The following is a 20,207-nucleotide window of genomic DNA, read 5'->3' as shown; positions in this document are numbered from 1 at the left end:
TGACTACCCCTGCATAGGCTTTACAAGCCTCTCTAAAGATGCTTTTATGCATGGAAAGGCTACACCAACTGATGTAATCCTGTGCTGACCTCTAGTGACAGGAACTCCTGCACGTGAATTGGTTATAATAATGCAGCATGCAGTTATTGCAAATCCATGGTTCCCAAACTTTTTGGGGCTCCTGTCTCCTTGGCTCCTAGGTTACATCCCCAGAGCCTATAGACACATACAGACACACACCTCTTTCCTGGTGTTAGGTTTGCCACAAATTCAAACCTGTATTTGCCTAGACCTCTTTTTTGGTTGTTATGCAGTGGTCATATTTTAGTCTAGAAAAAAACAACAACATGTAAGTTCTTTGTAAAAGTCAGTTGTAAAAGCCATTTTGGTTCCTCATTGACAGACAGACAGACAGACAGGCAGGCAGGCAGGCAGGCAGGCAGGCAGGCAGGCAGGCAGGCAGGCAGGCAGGCAGGCAGGCAGGCAGGCAGACAGACAGACAGACAGGAAAGAAAGAAAGAAAGAAAGAAAGAAAGAAAGAAAGAAAGAAAGAAAGAAAGAAAGAAAGAAAGAAAGAAAGAAAGAAAGAAAAAGTATTTTAACAGTCAGATTTCCACCCAGTTCTGGAAGTTTCTGGGTCATAGGTGGCTCTCCCTGATGACTAGTACAGTACAGGAACCAGCCTTGGCAGTTAAGTTTAAGGATATGCATTGTGTATGTGTAAAGTTGTTGCTCTGTAATTGTAATGCTTACTGATTCCTTTGGGTGGTTTTATGTGTTTAAATAAACACATAAAACCATAGCTGGAGACTGTCAGAATGCAGTTAGAATTTTCTGCTCATCCCAGAATATCTCTTGGCCTCAGCACTTTCACATTTATGTCTGTTACCTAAGAGATGGTCCTTGACTCAGAATACCTCCATTAAACTCCTTTGAAGCATCCATGATATTTCTGAAATTCCAGTGTGGCAAAATCCTGCATATTGAGCTCTAGACGAATATGCTTTGAGCCAGCTCACTGCATCTTACATGAGCTGAAGTTCTGATTTCCAAGTCAAATTGGACAAAGACGATATCAAGAATGATAAATGTTTGGTATACATCTAACCACACAGTATCCACTAAGAGCAAACACATTCTTATATATCTTATTTATTTGGAGGTTTCAAGCTTCAACTAAGAAGGTTGATGACATTCCTCATCTCTCTGACAGTGCAGAGATACTGATTTGCAGATATCATGCTTGGTGGAACTCTGATTTATTTGATTACAGATTTGTACCACAATCCTAAATGCATTTACCAGCAGTTAAGAGAATGTGAAAAATTTTTAATGGTTCCTTTAAGGGTGACAGGCTGGTCTAAGACAAAGCCACATAACCCAGGGGTAATGCTGCCAGCAATCTCCTTGACTAATCTCTCAGACAGAGATGATGATGATGATGATGATGATAATGATAATGATGATGATGAAGAAGAAGAGTTGGTTCTTATATGCTGCTTTTCTCTACCCGAAGGAGGCTCAAAGCGGCTTCCGATCTCCTTCCCTTTCCTCTCCCCACAACAGACACCCTGTGAGGGAGGTGAGGCTGAGAGAGCCCTGATATTACTGCCTGGTCAGAACAGCTTTATCAGCGCTGTGCCGAGCCCAAGGTCACCCAGCTGGTTGCATGTGGCAGAGTGCAGAATCGAACCCGGCATGTCAGATTAGAAGTCCGCACTGCTAACCACTACACCAAACATCATGATGATGATGATGATGATGATGATGATGATGATGATGATGATGATGATGATGATGATGATGATGATGATTCGGTCAAGTCCAATTCTTGACGCTCCCATGGCTCAACTGCCACCATGATTTCCAATCTTGTACAGCTTCTTTTAGTTGTGTAATGTTCTAGCTGGCGTCCATTTGGATCGTATCTAACCACTATGTTCTTTGTCAGCCTGGTTTCCTATTTCCACTGACCAATCCTAACATGATTGCTTTCTCCATTGAGTTGGATCACATGATATGGCCAAAGTAAGGGAGCCAAAGTTTCGTGATTTTGCCTACCAGTGATAGATCAGGCTTTATGTGCTGTAACGTTTCCTTCTTTGTGACTTTTGCTGTTCATGGAACCCACAGAAGCCTTCTCCAACACCAGAGTTTAAACAAATTGGTTCTTCTCTTGCCTGATTTTTTCATCGTCCAGCTTTCACAGCCACCAGTGGTTATTGGAAATATGATCGACAGAGATCAAGGAACAAAGTATCTAGTCCTCCTGGTTCTAAGATCAAGAAGCCAGCCCTGCAATGTAGGACACTTGCAAGTTCCAGAAAACAGTTATTTAAGTAGCTGTAGCCCATAAGGGTTAAAGTGCTGGATTCAGATTGCAGCTCCCAAAGCCCAAAATGCCACAAAGTCTAATTAATGATGTTTATTGAAATAATAAGCAAGAATATACAATATATCAGCAGTAAACAGTGAGGATAAAATAATAAAGTGAAATTTCTAACCTAAGCACATGTACAATTATTGGTTACCTGACATGATTGTATTCAATAAAGACCAACATGGCCAACATGGCCCTTCAAGAATGTAGAGGTATCCCAAAGACAGATGTATTCCAGATGAAGGACAAAACTAGAATGAAAGATCCTTCCTTTATGTCCAATGACTTGTGTTGGTATGTCTCTGTACAGCAAATGATACAACTTGCCCAGTCAGTTGTTTCACTAATTAGATGATTCAACCAATCAGGTGAATCATAGCGAGACCATATATTCTAATCAAGCAAGCACCTTCTCCCACCCTCAGGTCCTTCCATTAACAAGATGGAAAGCATATACCCTCCACCCCTATTCTTTGCCCTTGAAATGGCTTGGACGAATGGTCTAACCACCACCTTTGTCAGCCTCCAGTCTTCCTCATCTCACTCTTTTAAGCTATGATCCACATGACTTTGGTTTCTCAGAGAGAGAAGCTTCCGTGGTTTTTACTAGGCCTCATCCTGAACCAATATATCTGAATATACAGGAAGTGCTAGGCAAGTGAGTCTCTTGAAAGATGTGTCTGAGCACATATTTTTTATTTATTTAAAATAATTAAAATATTTATACCTTACATTTTCATTTTCAAGAGGTTAGCTGTCTTGGTCTGCAATAGAAGAGCTACATTCAAATCCAGTAGCAATTTAGAGACTAATAAGACGTTCAGGGTTTCATGAAACACCGAGGTTTCTTGACAGTCCTGGAAGGGATTTCTGAATGAGTGAGAGCTAATTATTTTTAGATATTTTTTTAAAATTTGTTAAACATTTATAGGGTGATATGACCATATATAACTGTGTCAACTGTCCTCCCCTCTCAAAATGGCCAATGACAGGCCTGGAGGGGATGGTTCCCTTCCATATGCTTCCCTACCATATTCCGCACAATCACACCACTTCTGGGGGTTTCTCAAAACCTTATGAATGTTTCAGGGAGTTTTCAACAGTAAAAAAGTTGAGAAAGGCTGATGTAGGGTTTTGAGAGTCAAAGCACCTTTCATCAGATGCAATCAAATCTAGCTTGGATCTGGCCCTGCCTTCTTTCATGTATAGCTGCACAGTGCATCTCACAACGTCATTTTAAAAACTGAGTTTTTACAAATCCACAAAGAACAGCACCCAAAAACTGGGGTGGAAGGAATAACCACACTGGCCAGCAAAGAACCACTAACCAGCAGAAGAGAAGAATTAATCACACAAATGCTCAGCAGTCGGGATCTGATTCATCAGTTAGGTTTGTAGCTTTAAACTTATTTCTTGGATGCGAACAGGTTTAGCTGATGTTCAACATTGCCGTATGCTACCCTGAACATCTTTCAGTAAAATGCTGTAGCTTGGGAACACCGTGTATGGTTCATGGCCATACTATGAACTTTTCTGAACTCTTCATATAACATTTCACATATTTAATCTTCTCTAATCTCATATTCCTATTTTTACAGGTGCAGTTTGAGATTTATCCTAGTATTCCTTGTTTTTGGACCTCTGCCATGTCATGTTTCTTTAAATGGCCAGTTTGGTGTAGTGGTTAGGAGTGCGGACTTCTAATCTGGCATGCCAGGTTCAATTTTGCACTCCCCCACATGCAGCCAGCTGGGTGACCTTGGGCTCGCCACAGCACTGAGAAAGCTGTTCTGACCAAGCAGTGATATCAGGGCTCTCTCAGCCTCACCCACCTCACAGGGTGTCTGTTGTGGGGAGAGGTGAGGGAAGGCGACTGTAAGCCACTTTGAGCCTCCAAAATTCTGGTTCTGACAATAGTGAATGAATTCTGTTTTTGAGTTTCAGGAGCCCTTGTAACAAGTCATAGTTCAGAATTCTACCATCAAAATAAGGTAGGGAAGGCACCAAAGTTATACAATCTGCTATTTGACATTTCTACTTCTACTTTGCCTTATTATAAGGTGACCAGATTTTAACATTGGTAAATCAGGACACCATTGACTGGAGGGGGGGAGGGTTCTTGATTAAAAAATTGGTCTATATGGAGCAACAAAAAGTTTCATAGAATGCATAGAACGCAAAAATAGTATTGTCATATATATTTTTAAATTTCAACATAAGTACAATTTGCCAGGTGCCCCCTGATGTCCCTCCAAAAGTGGGACAATCTGGTCACCTTACCTTATTAGAAAAACAATAACCTAAGTAGGGGATCCCCAGGAGAATTCAACTATCCCTCCACCCCTTAATCCTGCTGTGGCCACAATTCTTTCTCTCATGATGGTCCCCCCCTTCTTCCCAAGAGATCTCCTTTCCCCACAGCTGTCCCCTCCCTCACGTCTCCAGTATTTATTTATGTTATGTCTCTCAAGATAAGGTGGGAAATAAATGTAATAATAATAATTCATAGTTGCCTTTCTCACTGTGTCTCAAGGCAGAGTACACAGATGAGGCATTCAATAAAAAAAATGAAATCAGATTTGGATTGTAGACCCAACCTTGGCTTTTACTTTGTTGAATGATTTTTGTAGAATACAGGGGTTGGATCCACCCTCAGGCTATTCCTCTGTATCCCATGATTCCCAGAGTTTAGGAGAAGTCATTGAACTACAATGGAACGGAGAGGGAGGAAATTTAGTAATGATCTATCCCTAAGTCAACGGTAAGGAGGTAAGAAACAAAAGAAGAGTTGGTTTTTATACCCGCTTTTCACTACATGAAGTAGTCTCAAAGCAGTTTACAATCACCTTCCCTTCCTCTCGCTGCAACAGACACCCTGTGAGGTAGGTGAGGGTGAGAGAGCCCCAAGAGAAACTGGTCTGTGAGAACAGCCCTAAAAGAGCTTTGACTAGCCCAACGTCACCCAGCTGGCTGCCTGTGGAGGAGTGGGGAATCAAATCCCTCAGCCACCGTTCTTAACCACTACGCCAAGGACATGTTATATATTCTGCTTCTTTTCATTATCATACCCATTAGTTACAAACATTTTCATCTATTTTCTTTGCTAGCTTTCACAGTATGCTCATTATCTCAACACTATTTTTATGTTATACACCATTCTTTTTACAATATCTGTACACAAAAAGCAGCCGATTTTAGCAGCTACTGAGTAGAATTGGTCCAGAGTGTTAACCTCCCTATCTCTGATTGTTTAAGCAGATATCTAAAGCAGGAAACAACATTTGTAAGTCATGCTATATAATTTATATCTATGTGCTAGCAAGCAGACCCCCCTCCTCTCATGGAGGAGCAGTTTTCAGTTAGAAAGACATAAACAGCCTTCCTTCAACATCATTTCAAATATTAAATGCAACACGTTGTCCTGCCGAAAGTGACAGCAAACTGAATGTCGTGGAGATTATAGCACAGGTACACTGACTGACAAGGGTGCCAATATCCAGGCCAAGTCTGGACATATAGTTTATTATATGTGAGAAGGAACGGGTGACTCACTGGCAACCTCCCTCCACCCCCAGAGAGATGCATAATGTACGACAATAGGTCTCCCAGGAACTGTCAACTAATCTCATCAATGTCTCAATCTCACTTCCCTGACATTCATTCTGACGAAGAGTGCTTGCACTCGAAAGCTCACGCCCTGAATAAATCCTTGTTGGCCTTAAAGGTGCCACTGGACTCTGATTTTATTCCTTCACATTCATTCACCTCAAATTAGCAATATTTAACACCTTTCCCCATTCTGATAGATTTTCAACTCAGCAAGAACCATTTAGCACCTATAGTAACACAATCACAACCATTGCCTATCTCCTGGGAACCCATCAATGTTTGCCTTGAAGCATTTTCAAACTCTGGAGATCCCAATAAATCACTGTTTTTGAAGCAAATGTCAGCATAGCCTGGTGTAACATTGTCCTCTATATTAAGAGTTTCCAACCACCAGGGTTGTGTGTCTGTTCTGGGCACTATATATACATCCTCATTTGTGTGTAGGTCCCCCTTTCTCTTTTCCTCTGTGAAACAGTGGTCATTTTGCTGCTGAATATGCAGACCTCTCCACATTGTGGCAGGTAATATTGCCTTTCCCTACAATTCTCTCTCCCTTTTCCCCCCTTATTTTTTTAGTTAAATGATTTATGTGCGTGTTTTCAAGGTGTTTTGTGTGTTTGCTGTTCCCCTTTAATTCTTCTTAATAAAAAGCATTCCAGTTTAACATTAGACTGGTTATTCTGAGTTTCCCCAAAGGAACAATCCCAAATTATCCCCTCTCACAACATCTCTTAGTGTTTCCCAAACAAAATTGGGAGAATTACTATTTGGGTAACATATGTGGATGAAACAACTTCAGTGATCTTTTGTGATGAATATCTAGAAATGGGATATTTATCTGGTAGTTTTTGGCTTCTCTTTGAGAGGGGTTACAGGTTCAGCTGGACTATGAATTCTGTTCCTTGTTTATCTTAATCTTTGTTTTTGAAATATGTGTTTACAATCACATGGGTGGAGAAACATGGTTCCAGGAGCAATTTGGGACAGGAATTGAGTGGTCAGGGAAGTGCTAGGCAATTCCTCCACAACTTCTCTGCAGCAAACTGGTCCCATCCAGCATGGCTTTTGCTGGGAATGAGTCATCCCAGCCTGTTTTTAAAGCATTCATGTGTAACAGCTAGATAGATCTCAGATGCCACAGGAGGTCTCCAGTCTCTTGTCATTGTAGAGCTGCAATCAAATCCAACTAGCTAATCTGTTTTCTGTGTCCCAGTTGTTCATGTTTTCATTGGGTTGTTTGACAAGAGGACTGCCAAGGCATGCAGCAATGCCTTCAGGGACTGAGGAGTTTTATATTAGGAGAGAGCCCAGCAAGGTCACAGCCTTTAAGGGGAAAAAAATCAGCAAAAATGTATTTGACATAGACTTCAGCCAACTGGACCTATTAGCCCAGTGGTTCTCAACCTTCCTAATGCCGCGACCCTTTAATACAGTTGTGGTGACCCCCAACCATAAAATTATGCAAGTGTTCTTTCACAGAAATTAAACTGAAACTGACCAATGGCATGAAGATCCATTGTTCGTGATTGTATATAAATAGTTTTTTTCCCCAAAGTTTCTTAGTTCAGTTCTGCCTCTTGTCCCACCATGCCAATCTCACTCTTTCCTGCTGCTTCAGACAGACGAATGCTCTGTCTCAATCTACCCCACAAGGGTGTTCTGTGGATGGCGCCCTCCTGGCCAAGCTGCTTGCCCTGCCACAACCCCTGTGAAAGGGTCATTTGACCCCCAATGGGTTGAGAACTACTCATTAGCCATTCCATAGCAGTTGGCATTTATGCACATAGTGTTTTTTTGCCAGCCGTTTCAACATCTCTCTGGCTTTTTAGTATAAGCACACATGCATTTTTCATGATCTGTTTTATTCTCTGAGATGCTGTCCTTTATGCATATAACAGGAGGAGAAGAAGCTAAGGTTTTCTCTCCTAAAAGAGGTAAGTAGTCCACCTGTCCTGCAGAGGACAGAGAGACATGGTTATAGAGACTTATATCTACTCAGGGGAGGGAATATAGGCAGAAGCCCAGACATTGGTCTCTCACCTCCAGACTGGAAGTAGAACTAAGATAGCATCTTAAGGCTTCCCAACACAACAGTGAAGAGAAATACACATACACATAAAATTCCATCACTGTTGGGAGGTAAGCAGGAAAGTTATATCCAGAAATGTTCTCTCAGGTTGCTTTCCATACCAAGGAGAATTCCCATGATTTTTTGGCTTCCGATGTGATTCTGTGTGAAATTGCCCTGATAACAGAGATTCCACACAGTCTAGAGTAATTCATTTTCTCCCCATTTTTACCTTTCACACCTGATGTGTATTGAAGCTGCTCCTGCTGTGTTCTCAGGATTCTCCACCCATTTTATTTTTTTATTATTTTGAGGAACATGGGGAATACAGTGCTGCATAAAAATAATGTCATGCCTTTAAAAAGATATTAGGAGCAGATCAATTTCTGGCATACCTCTATTTTCAAATTTTCTCTAGTCTAAACAGATGGGTTTATTCTGCCCCTTTAACAAGAAGATAGTTTATTATTTAGAATGATGAGAATCAAACCTGAGAATTGAAAAGGTTTTGTTGCTAAACGGTATTCTATTCTGACTGATTGTGAAATAAAAGATTATGCACACAAAAACAGCTGGGGAAAAAAGATTTATCAGTTGAGATCAGATTAGACATGGTTAAAAATATAGAGGAACATTGCAAAAAGATTTCAGTGAATGTTGTGACCAGGGAAATGCCTCCAACGTGATATGTACGATACTCCGGTAAGCATTTATAATATTGCATTGTATTTTTATCGAACTGTAAACCGCCCGGAGCGGCAGGTAATAAATTCAAATAGAAAGAAAGAAAGAAAGCCAACAAAATTTAATTTGTGCATGCACATTTTGCTCTATTGCTTCAAATGAACACAGAATCTATATAGAGGAACAGACAAATCTTGGCTTGGGAACTGATACCTGAGGTAGAAGGGAACAGACACAGTGTTACGTTAAGGGACAGTTTTATTGTTAGCATGAGGGAGCTGTAGCCATTCACCCCTGCTCTCCCAACTGCTCACTGCTCACCCCAAATCCACTGCAAGTTTGAAAGAGACCTATTTGGATGTAGTAGTCAAGAGCGACAGCCTCTAATTTAGAGAACTGGGTTTTATCCCCCCCCCCAAGGATTGATTCCCCAAGGATGTGAACAAAATTGAGGTGGTTCAGAGGAGAATGATGAGGATGATATGGATCCTGGGACTATGCCCTATGAGGAAAGGCTGAGGGACTTGGGAATGTTCAGCCTAGAGAAGAGGAGATTGAGATGGGACAGGATTGCTCTCTTTAAGTACTTGAAAAGTTGTTACTTGGCGGAGAGCAGGGAATGGTCCCTGTTGGCAGCAGAGGATAGGCCCCACAGTAATGGCTTTAAACTACATGTAAAATGGTACTGGCTAGATATCAGCAGGGAAAAATTCAGTCATAGTAGTTCAACAGTGGAATAGGCTGCCTAAGGAGGTGGTGTCCTCCCCTTCACTGGCAATCTTTAAGCCATGCATGCGCATATGCTTACCATGGATGATCTAAACTGCCCCTGCATTGAGCAGGATGTTGGACTAAATTATCTGTATGCCCCCTTCCAACTCTAGGTCTAAGAACCAACTCTTCTTCTTCTTCTTCTAGGTCACCTCCACATATCTGGCTTCTCAGTCTCCCCGCCCCACCTCACCCTCTGTTCCCTTGCCCCCGTGTTCATGGATTTTTCCATTTGTGTGAGACTAGGAACACCTCAGAATGGCAAACATCTACCATATTTACTTGTTTTAGAATCCAGAGATGAAGAAAATGGTGTTACTAGCAATTAAAACTTACCTCCAGGAGAATGGAGATGCTAAATCAGCTGTTAGGCAGGGAATAGCTCATGAATCATTACAAAGGAGAGTAGTATGGAAGCAGTCGAAGAAGAATATTTATCTCCCTTAAAAACTTGTATTTGGCCCAGAAAATAATCTTTCAAAACTTATGCTTCTAGAAAACAACTAATTCCATTGCCTAGAAGCACGGAACAACATTTCCATCTCATGAGGGTTTTTATGTGACAGAAGCAAGCATTTGGCTCTCCTGCCAAAGAGGAAGTGTTACTCATTGGGCTGAGGAAAGCATTGACTATGAATTGCTGAAGGCTTTGACTGCTTCTTTACAGAGGGATGCTTTTGGCTGCCCCAAGAAGTCAATCAGAGTTTCAGAGCTCGCTTTTGAGTCCCACAGGCAACCAAACAGATTGCGAAGAGGCAGCTAGTTTGCTCGAGCCCTTAGGAAGTCAGGCAACAGGGCAAATGGGAGCCAATATTTAGCACCCGTAGGAAGAGAACCAGGAGGGCATGGGCAGGCATCCCTAGGACGGCTGGCACCCATACAGAGAAGGCACAGTGAGGACAGCATTTCCCCTACTTTGAATTGACTCTTTGTTCCATCAGATAGTCAAATACGAATTAGTTACACAATCCATTACCATAGCTCATTCCACACATGTTGGACAGTGCAGTTTCAATGTGTTTTTTGAAGCTGGATTTTCCTGTGCAAAACAGGAAAATCTGCTTCTCAAGTGCATTGAAAGTGCATTACCCAACATGTGTGGAATGAGCCTATGTCTCCAGGAAAATGGGGATGCTCTTTCAAACAGTGGTGCTGAGGCAGTTGCTAGTCTGCCAGGGAACAGTATATGAATCATTGCAAAACAGAGGAGGTTGGTGGGAGTTAGGGAAGGGTACTTGTCTTCCTTGAAAACACGTCTTTTGCACAGAAAACATTCTCCTGCAAACATGTGGCATCACCCTAGTGACTCATTATCAGTTCTGTCTTCGTCTCAGGAAGCTGACATGGGTTTCTGGCATCTTCCATCCCTGCTTCCCCACCCGAACCCTCTCCAAAGCTTCTAATTTTGTCAGAGTTGCATTAGTCATTTCTGATGTATTCAAGGTATAACGCCATACACACAAACACACACACATGCCTTTCATTGCTCCTTTCTAAGCAGTTAAGGCCAATTTAATCTTTTGTCACATATGTGGGGGAGAAAGAACAAGAATGATAGAAGGGTAAAAAGGTAAAGGTATCCCCTATGCAATCACCGGGTCATGTCTGACCCTTGGGGTGACGCCCTCTAGCGTTTTCATGGCAGACTCAACATGGGGTGGTTTCCCAGTGCCTTCCCCAGTCATTACCTCTTGTGGCGCAGGGTGGTAAGGCAGCAGACATGCAGTCTGAAAGCTCTGCCCATGAGGCTGGGAGCTCAATCCCAGCAGCCAGCTCAAGGTTGACTCAGCCTTCCATCCTTCCGGTAAAAAGAGTACCCAGACAGAAGGGTACTTTCCCCCAAAAAAACAAATGAGCGGTTTTGTCCTTACTGCTCCTAGATGGATGCATTCCTTCAAACTGGAGTATAATGAGGTTAGAGATGCACCTATACTTGGTTGGGTGATCTGGGTTTCTTATGACATCTGACTGCACTGTTTATAAATCTGTTTTTGTAAGTGAGAATGATTGGATAGAGATGTCACTGTATCTGGGTAAAAGCGATTTTGTACAAATGCATTCCACTTGCTGCCTCAGAGTACACTTCAAACAGGTGTTTGAAAATGGGCAGTTGTAAATGCTGTCCTTAATAGGTCATCAGAGAAGTACCTTGAGAGAGACTTGGCTATCATAAAGTGAGAGTACCATATAGAAAACCTGGAGTTTTGAATTGAGCAGTTGTCATGGCTTGCCTCCTTTTCAATTACCTATTTACAGATTGTTTTGAGGTCCCAGGTTTTAATGACCTCTAAGAGGGTAAAGCATTCAGTTGCAAAACTGGGGTAATAACCTTAATCCAATAGTTCTCCCTTGAGTACAACTAGTGTCCATCTTTAGCCAGCAGGGTTTCAGATGCATTTACCGGTTTGTTCTAAAAAGCCAAGAGCCTTGGATAAGCCCTCATAGATACTGAAGGGAGTCCAACCTCAGTTCTTAAATGTGCTGCTGGAGTGCCCTGGCGATGTCCTAAAAGCTACTTTAATGTCTGGAAGTGGGAAGGGGGAATGCTCCTATTGAATTCAGCTCTCCAGGGTAATAGTACAAAATGGCTTTCTGGCAAAAGTGTCTCAGATCAAGGGGTGGGGCACTGCCAGTGTATGCTGCCATATGGAGCCTCCTTCTGCTTAGGGCTCTTGAATAGCCACTACACAAGCCACCTCTGAGGCCCCCAAAACTCACTTCAACCATGGAAGGTCCTCACTGCCATTGCCACTGGAACCACCACCAGTGATGCAGGAGCCCCCGGGGAACCTGCGGAAGCCATTGCTGATCCTCTTGCCATAAAATTCTGGGTGCTACTAACTCTTCACTTGTTGCCAGTGCTGAGTGAAGGGGGAGCTGACTGAGCAGACTGTGGCCATAGTGGAGGAGCAGTCCAGAGCCTCCCTGCTCCAGCTCTAACCAAATGATCAGTGATTGGCCCACAGGGCCACTGGCAGAACCCATCAAGGAGGCCCCTGGCCACTGCTGTGAAGCCATGGGGGAAGAGAGGTAATCTTCTCCACTTTGGCCCACACCTAGACTGGTGCTTCCAGTAGAGGCCCAGTGAAATCTAGGTTAATTTCTTCTCAGTGAGATTTATAAACAGTGTGGTCAGATGTCATAAGAGATGTCATAAGAGAACTGATAAACAATGCAATAGGACTTGAAGCACAGAAGAGATAATTTGAAAAATATCAGGAATTTCCTGTTCTAATTCTGTTAAATACACATCTCCTCCAATGTCCCCTACAGGATATTCTTCATACATTTTTGAATAACACATAGTCCGACTATTAACATGTGCACACAAGGAGCCTCTTGTGGCACAGAGTGGTAAGGCAGCGCCTTCCTGTCTGAAGCTATCTGCCCATGAGGTTGGGAGTTTGATCCCAGCAGCTGGCTCAAGGTTGACTCAGCCTTCCATCCTTCCGAGGTCGGTAAAATGAGTACCCAGCTTGCTGGGGGGTAAACGGTCATGACTGGGGGAGGCACTGGCAAACCACCCTGTATTGAGTCTGCCATGAAAACGCTAGAGGGCATCACCCCAAGGGTCAGACATGACTCGGTGCTTGCACAAGGGATACCTTTACCTTTACACAAGGATACACATATGAATGAATACAGTTGCCAAATCTGGGTTGGGAAATTCCTAGAGATTTAAGGGGGGGGGGGTGAAGGGCAGATTTGGAGACAGGGGGGGGACCACTGTGAGGAATAATGCCACAGAGTCCAACCTCCAAAGCAGTCATGGTTTTTCTTCTGGGAAAACTGATCTCTGTTGTCTGAAGATAGTTGTAATTTTGAACTATTTCCAGCCCCCACCTGGAGGTTGACAACCTTAATCCATGATTATTATGCTTATTGCATTTTTAGATTAGACCTATCTAGACCTTGTAGGGAATTCAACATCCATTACTGAGCAGGATGCATTGTTGGCCTAACTCAAAAGTAAATCCTTGAAGATCATTGATCCTCTTTTAGCTCATTACCATGGCTGTGGTTGGCATGGTTATTGTAATATATAATTAGTTTTCTATTTAGAGTGGGGTAGCAAAAATATAAGCTTTTGATCCTCTTTTTTGTTATCATAAAATACTCGGAGGTTCTGCTGTGACTATTCTTTACTAGGCAACATTTAGATTTTCTTTTTTATTGGAGTGATCTTTGACTTATTCCACACTGTTATTATTAGCGTTATTATTTTGGTATGGTGACATCCTGATTCAAGAACAAATTGGTTGTACTCAATCTCTCTGTTACTGGGGAGAACCCTGTGATAATAAATATGAAACAAACTGTGTGGGGGGGGATGTTGTCCGCTGCCCCAGGATGACGGACGCAAGAGGGGCAGCCTATAAATCCAAATAATAAACAAATAAATAGCCCGAGTCTGGGGTCTTGATCCAGCACAGAATCAAGGGTTCCAAATCTAACTCTTTAGTATTCACATTACTACATTCTGTTAGAATAAGAAGAGGTTTAAAAAAAAAAATCCAATGTCCTTCTAATGGAATAAATTGTTAAGCAGCTTTATGAGTTCATCCTGAAACAGAAGGCAGATTTCATAGTCCTGTGTGCTTTGTAGTCTGCCCTTTTTAGCTGTTTGCTTACTTTTCTTAGCTCTTTCCGCCAAGTACCTATTTAGAAAGGCTTGTTCTATTCTATTGTGTCTCACACAGAAGAGAGAACATCTCTCTGTACTTCCAGTGGGTATTTGTGGCCTCCGTATGATACGTCCCGACAATAAAACCCTTAGAAATCTTCAGGAAATAATTTGTATGCCTGCTAATGCACCAAGGTTTCTAGGTGGCATGGTGTGCTTTACGAGAAAGCATTGGAAAGACTGTCTTCAGCTTATTTTTATCTCCCTGTGGGGAGGGGATTGTTCTAGAATTGTTCTCAGGGAGCAAGGACACCTCAACCCATACCAGGCTGTAAAAGGAGTCATCACCGAAACCTTTCCTCTTTCTTGTACTTTTGATTACCGCCATCTGAAAAAAAATGTAGACCTGAGAATGGGACAGGAGAAAAAAAGCATTTCATATGACTGGGACTTGTATTTTCCTGACAAAGAAAATGATTGAGATTTTTAGTTTTGAAAAAAGAGAGAGAGAAGCAAAGTGAGGAAATGAAAAATGATGGATATTATAGATACAGATAATGTTTCTTATCTCACGATGCTAGATGGGCCATTCTCAATGGGGTGAAATCTTAGGAAGCATTTAGCATCTGTGGGGGCAAATGGGGAATATCTGGGATTTTCAGGAATCCCTCTCTTCTCTATTTGTAGTACACTCACCCCACACACACCCCACCACTGTAGATAAAAAGATTTTAGATTTCTTTCCTATGTCTAAAAAAAATAGCACACAGTAGATTGAAAGTCAAACCAAGCAATGAGGAGACGATTGGTGCCCATTAGGCATGGAGACTTCATGGATTGTGTGCTTCGTAATGCATAGGTCATACCTATATAAATAAAGCTGACTTGCTTGGAATCTTTTTATTTGAGCTGTGGGTGGAAGTGGAGGACATTGGATGATGCTTATTTGGTGAGCCTTAGTGAATAAAACTACTATTGTACACCAAAATCAGGGTCCAGTAGCACCTTTAAGACCAACAAAGATTTATTCAAGGTGTGAGCTTTCGAGTGCAAGCACTCTTCCTCAGACTATGAACTACCATCATAACAGTGAGACTATAAAGCAGAAGTTAATTCTGTTAAATTAATAAACTGTATCACAACATCCACATTCAGCCATGTGATAATTCTGTGCTACTGGACTCTGATTTTGTTGTGCCACTTCAGACCCACATGGCTACCCACTTGAATCTATCCTACTGTAGTACAGTTTGGGATCTTGCAACTGAATTACTTTAAGAGACAGTATGCACTCAGGGGAAAATTATCAATTCAAACAATAATTAACTAACAAAATCATTTGAGATGTTACAATGGAATAACCATGCACTTAGGCAGCTGTTTAAAAGGGCCTGTCGTTTATTAGAAAAGGGATTCTTGGTGTTCACCGGCAGGCTTTCTCTAATTGAGAGAAGCTGGGCGGAGGCTAATATTGTGATTAACTAACTAACTCAATCAATCAATCTTTAGTTTTATAGCCCACTCTTCCTGAATGCTCAGGATGGGTAACAATGTATTAACAATCAATACAAATATAAAATCATATATAAATTCAATAAAACACTCTGTTTTAGTAGCCCCCAAATAGTTTAGGTTAAGGGGATCAGACCTCTCCTCGTAAACTTGTTACAGGCATCTGATTGGCTAGTGAGGGAGACAGAATGCTGGGACTAGAATGGGCCTTTGGGCTTGCCCTAGCAAAGCGGCTGTTGCATTCCAAGGTGTTCACATCATCCTGTAGAGGGCAGTAGCAGACGTATCTAGTGCTGTATTCTTTACAGCCCTATGCAAAGAATGTGTTTTAAGAACATATTTTGTATCTAATGGAAATGTTACAGTAAATGGTTTCTGTAGCAGAAGGCATAAGCAAAGGGGGGAAAGCGAAATATTGCCAGTCATCACCTTTCCTGAACTGTAACTCTGTCCAAATATTAAAAATGCAAATCATGAAAAAGTAGATTCCATACTGCAGAGAACAGAAATGAGTAAGGAAGGGCTGTTCTATGAGTACAGTCAAATTTGATATTAGATTATATTAGTAAGAGCATTATTTAACCTTTCTGTTGCCTTAATGTGCAAAGAAGATATATGCATGTTAGTTTATTTAATGGTAATTTATTCTTACAAGAACATAAGTGTTCAGTGTTCACCCAAACTGCATTTCCTATCAGTTTTTGTGTGTGACGGCACTCTACTTCAGCCGTGTTCTGAAGTATTCATATTTTTACTTTTCTTCATATAATCATCTGCCTGAATATATATCCATGGATCTTTGCAAGTATCAGATGCGATCTTTGCAAGTATCTTCCAATTCCTTTGCCAAAATAGATCATGCAACGCTTGAAGGCATTAGAATGTCTGCACTTGAGAGATTTTATCTGGGACAACTGAATTTGCATGTCTAGAGAGACTTTCTGAACCTTAAAGTTCCTTATGTTGCTGTAATTATGGGAAAAATCTTTGTCACTTTTATTTATAATTATTTGACAGTTTTAAAGAATACAACTGCTCTTTTTATCTCTTTCTTAAATAAAGCTTGAGAAATCTCAGGCAAAGAAAACACACATATTCACAAACCCTCTGACTTCCCGCCACCCACTGGGGGGCGCTGCCAGTAGGAGCTGCGCAGTGCCACACCACGGGGGAGCCCCAGCTACGGTGGCCGCTGGTGAGCACCAATGGTGAGCTGGCAGCAGAGTGGCAGGGCAGCCCCCGAGGCAGCAGCCAGGGAGGAGGATGAGGAGGAGCCACGGCCCAGTACTGACTGATCCACAGCCCGGTACTGGGTAGTGGACTGAGGGTTGGGGACAGCTGCTGTAGAGATTCTCATATGTTTGGGTGCTTTTGTTTTTGCTTGAATCATATCCACTGATTATAACAATGTAAGAATAGGTCTCAATGTAAGAAGAACCTCTTGTGGCGCAGAGTGGTAAGGCAACTGTCTGAAAGCTTTGCCCATGAGGCTGGGAGTTCAATCCCAGCAGCCGGCTCAAGGTTGACTCAGCCTTCCATCCTTCCGAGGTTGGTAAAATGAGTACCCAGCTTGCTGGGGGGTAAACGGTAATGACTGGGGAAGGCACTGGCAAACCACCCCGTATTGAGTCTGCCATGAAAACGCTAGAGGGACCCAAGGGTCAGACATGACTCGGTGCTTGCACAGGGGATACCTTTACCTTTACCTTTAAGAATAGGTCTGTTACAAAAACATTTTGTCTTTAGAACTGCAGTGTGTCTAGAAGGCTTTGAAGTTATTTTGGTCTTTGTTGGATGGTAATAATGGAGAGGGAGATTAACACAGGAGTTCTGCTCTTGTAATCTGAAATACAGAAGTTTGTGGCTCACAGAATTTTGCATCTTAAACTAAATAGTGAAGGCAGCCAATCTTTGGATACTTCAATTTGGAGCTGAGAACCAGCAGGACAGGTCTTTCTACAAGCCTGAAAGGGGACCCAGAGTTGCAGAAAAATGTGAATTGTAAAACACACAGAGACACACACACACAGAGGAGAGTTTTTGAATAGTCAAAAGGAGCATCAATAACTTTAAACAACAGATTCCCTCAGTGGGTATTGCTAGGCAACCACAGTATCCAATCCAAGTTTTTCTTAGTAAATGGCTGGGGAAGGAAGCAGGGCCCTTTCTTGGCCTTTGAGGGAGGTCTCCTAGGCCTGACTTGGGTTGCTAGCTCCAGATTGAGACATTTCTGGAGATCTTGTGGTAGAGTCTGAGGAGGGCAGGTTTGGGATATGTCTGTGGTATGTGATCATCCTATGAGCCCTGTGTGTGAGGAGAATTTAATTCAGTGGTGCGAGAAAAGCATTCTGCACTTGCTTAAAGATAATTCAATTATCCATTATTTTGGCTTAAGAACTCTGTGCCAAGGGACTGATCACTTATTGCTGAGCCTCAGTGTTCCTTAGTTGACCAATGTCCTTCTAATGGAATAAATGCATCTGTTTGGCATATTATTGCAAGCATCAGACTCGTCTTGCTGCTTTTGTCATTGGGACCCACCTGCTTGCTTGCAGTTTAATGCCCGCTTTCAGCTTCAGTCTTTCTTGAGTTGATACCACCATTGTCTGACAGACTCTCCCCTAGTGCTGTCCACTCCTGCCGGTCAGTGCCCTCATTTTCATCAGTGACATGCTGGAAGGCATATTGCTCTACATTTCACATGTGGAGTAAAAGACACAGCACAGCAATACCCAGCTACAAACATGACATATACCCACGAACAGATTTTGCATTTACAACGTCCATGCACAATTATATTCTAGCTATGTTGCCTGCACCATCCATCCATCCAATTTCTAGCCTGCCACTCCCGAAAGACTCATGGCGGGTTACAAGATATAAAACCCCCAATAAAGTTCCCCTAAAAACAATATAAATTACACAATGCCCATACAACAATCCAAGATGCAATGCGGTGAGTTAAAATAACTAAAGACTAAAAGACCCCCCTAACCAAGACCTCAAGGGGAGGATATGGAGAATTGATCTACAGCCGCTGATAAGATGTAAAAAAAACCCGATAAGATGTTAAAGGTTGTGTGTGTGGGGGGGGGGGGTCCAGATGGTGTCTTTCTAAAGTTGTCATCCTTACTTAACAAATTACTTATATGATGGCAACAACAATTGTTCATATGTGTTGTGTAATTGTAATGTAGTATGTAATAGTGATTTGGAATATAGCCCTCTGGCCTTAGGACAGGAGACCAAGCACAGCATGGCTTGCCACTTGTGAGGATGTTTGAGTGGAGACGGATGGGACTAGGAACAGGTCCCTTTTACTTACTTCTTTTCATAACTGGGAAAGCATCTGCCATTAATTACTCATCTTAACATTTTTATTCCCCTTATGTTTTTGTGAACAGGAATTGAACCTCCAAGGACTGATAAACTCTGTCTGTTATTCTAGCAAGGCATTTGAGTGTGCTCAGCATCATTATCATGATGTTGTATATTAGTTGGATATCTTCATGAGGCTGTTTACTAATTTACTGCTAATGTACTCTCTGATGATTTCTGTCTCATTGTTGGAGGAAGTGCTCCTGCACTCAAAAGCTCTCACCTTGAATAAAACCTTGTTTGTCTTAAAGGGGCCATTGGACTCAAACTTTGTTCAGCAATTGTTCATGCTATATTTAGTGAGAAGATATGTTTCAGAACCTCTGACACCACAAAAGGGAGGAAAAGTATGTCCTCATACTTTGCTTTTTTTTTTCTTATGCCAGACAGCACAACTGAAGTCTTCACAAACATCTATGTGACCAGTTTTGGGCCTGTTTCGGACACAGATATGGTGAGTTTCCCAAGTAGAACACTGCATTTATTATTGTCCATATGTCCTGCAGTTCTTCCCTAGTGGACCTCAAACTGGCATACAGAGATTCCCAAGGCATCTCCCATCCAGCTTTGTACCTGATTGCCTTTAGCACATATTGCTGCATCCAGTGCCTTTCAATCATACCTGAGGACCGAGACAATATATTACAGGTGGCTTGAGACACATAATGTCTACTTCAATTCTCCCTCCAACTGGTGCTGTAGAATGTGTCCCATATATCTTTAGCACGGCAACTGTTTAATAGTTTCTGTTTGTTGCTAGGGCTTTCGTTAAGTCTAAGGCAGGAAATCTGTACCTCTTTAAAAAAACAGTAAAGCCACCATGCTTTGGAGATGGGTTGGATCAGCGCAGTATGTTGTGTTGTGTTTGTATGTGCATGTTGTTTCCCATATGTGTGTCCTTTCCCAGATTCAGTGTTGTATGTCAATTTCCATACAAGTGTTGAATTCTAAGTTCAGCAGCATTCCCTTCAAATGAAGTATTTCATCCAGTTTACACAGATCGGTTTTCTCAACTTATTTTACCACTGAGAAACCCCTGAAACATTCTTCAGGCTTCCTGAAACCCCAGAAGTGACACAGTCATGCAGACTATGGTTGAGAAGCATAAATGTGTCCATGCCCATCAAGGGCCCCTCCCCTTCCCACCCCCTCCAGGTCCAGCACTGGCCATTTTAGGAAGG

At 42.1% G+C, this 20,207-nt stretch overlaps 1 protein-coding gene across 3 annotated transcripts in view; it reads left to right on the top strand.

Annotated features, from left to right (window-relative positions):
* GABRA2 (gamma-aminobutyric acid type A receptor subunit alpha2) overlaps positions 1–20,207 on the top strand; it is a 98,075-nt gene that overhangs the window by 27,782 nt on the left and 50,086 nt on the right. For all 3 annotated transcript variants that reach the window (XM_077301883.1, XM_077301882.1, XM_077301884.1), the window contains exon 4: positions 19,413–19,480. In XM_077301883.1, the coding sequence (XP_077157998.1) occupies positions 19,413–19,480 (68 nt within the window). The remainder of the gene's footprint in view (positions 1–19,412; positions 19,481–20,207) is intronic.

The sequence above is a fragment of the Paroedura picta genome, chromosome 10, assembly GCF_049243985.1.
Source record: "Paroedura picta isolate Pp20150507F chromosome 10, Ppicta_v3.0, whole genome shotgun sequence".
In the NCBI taxonomy this organism is placed as follows: Eukaryota; Metazoa; Chordata; class Lepidosauria; order Squamata; family Gekkonidae; genus Paroedura; species Paroedura picta.
The sequence above is the reverse complement of the archived record's forward strand: the minus strand, read 5'-3'. Positions and strand labels throughout refer to the sequence as shown.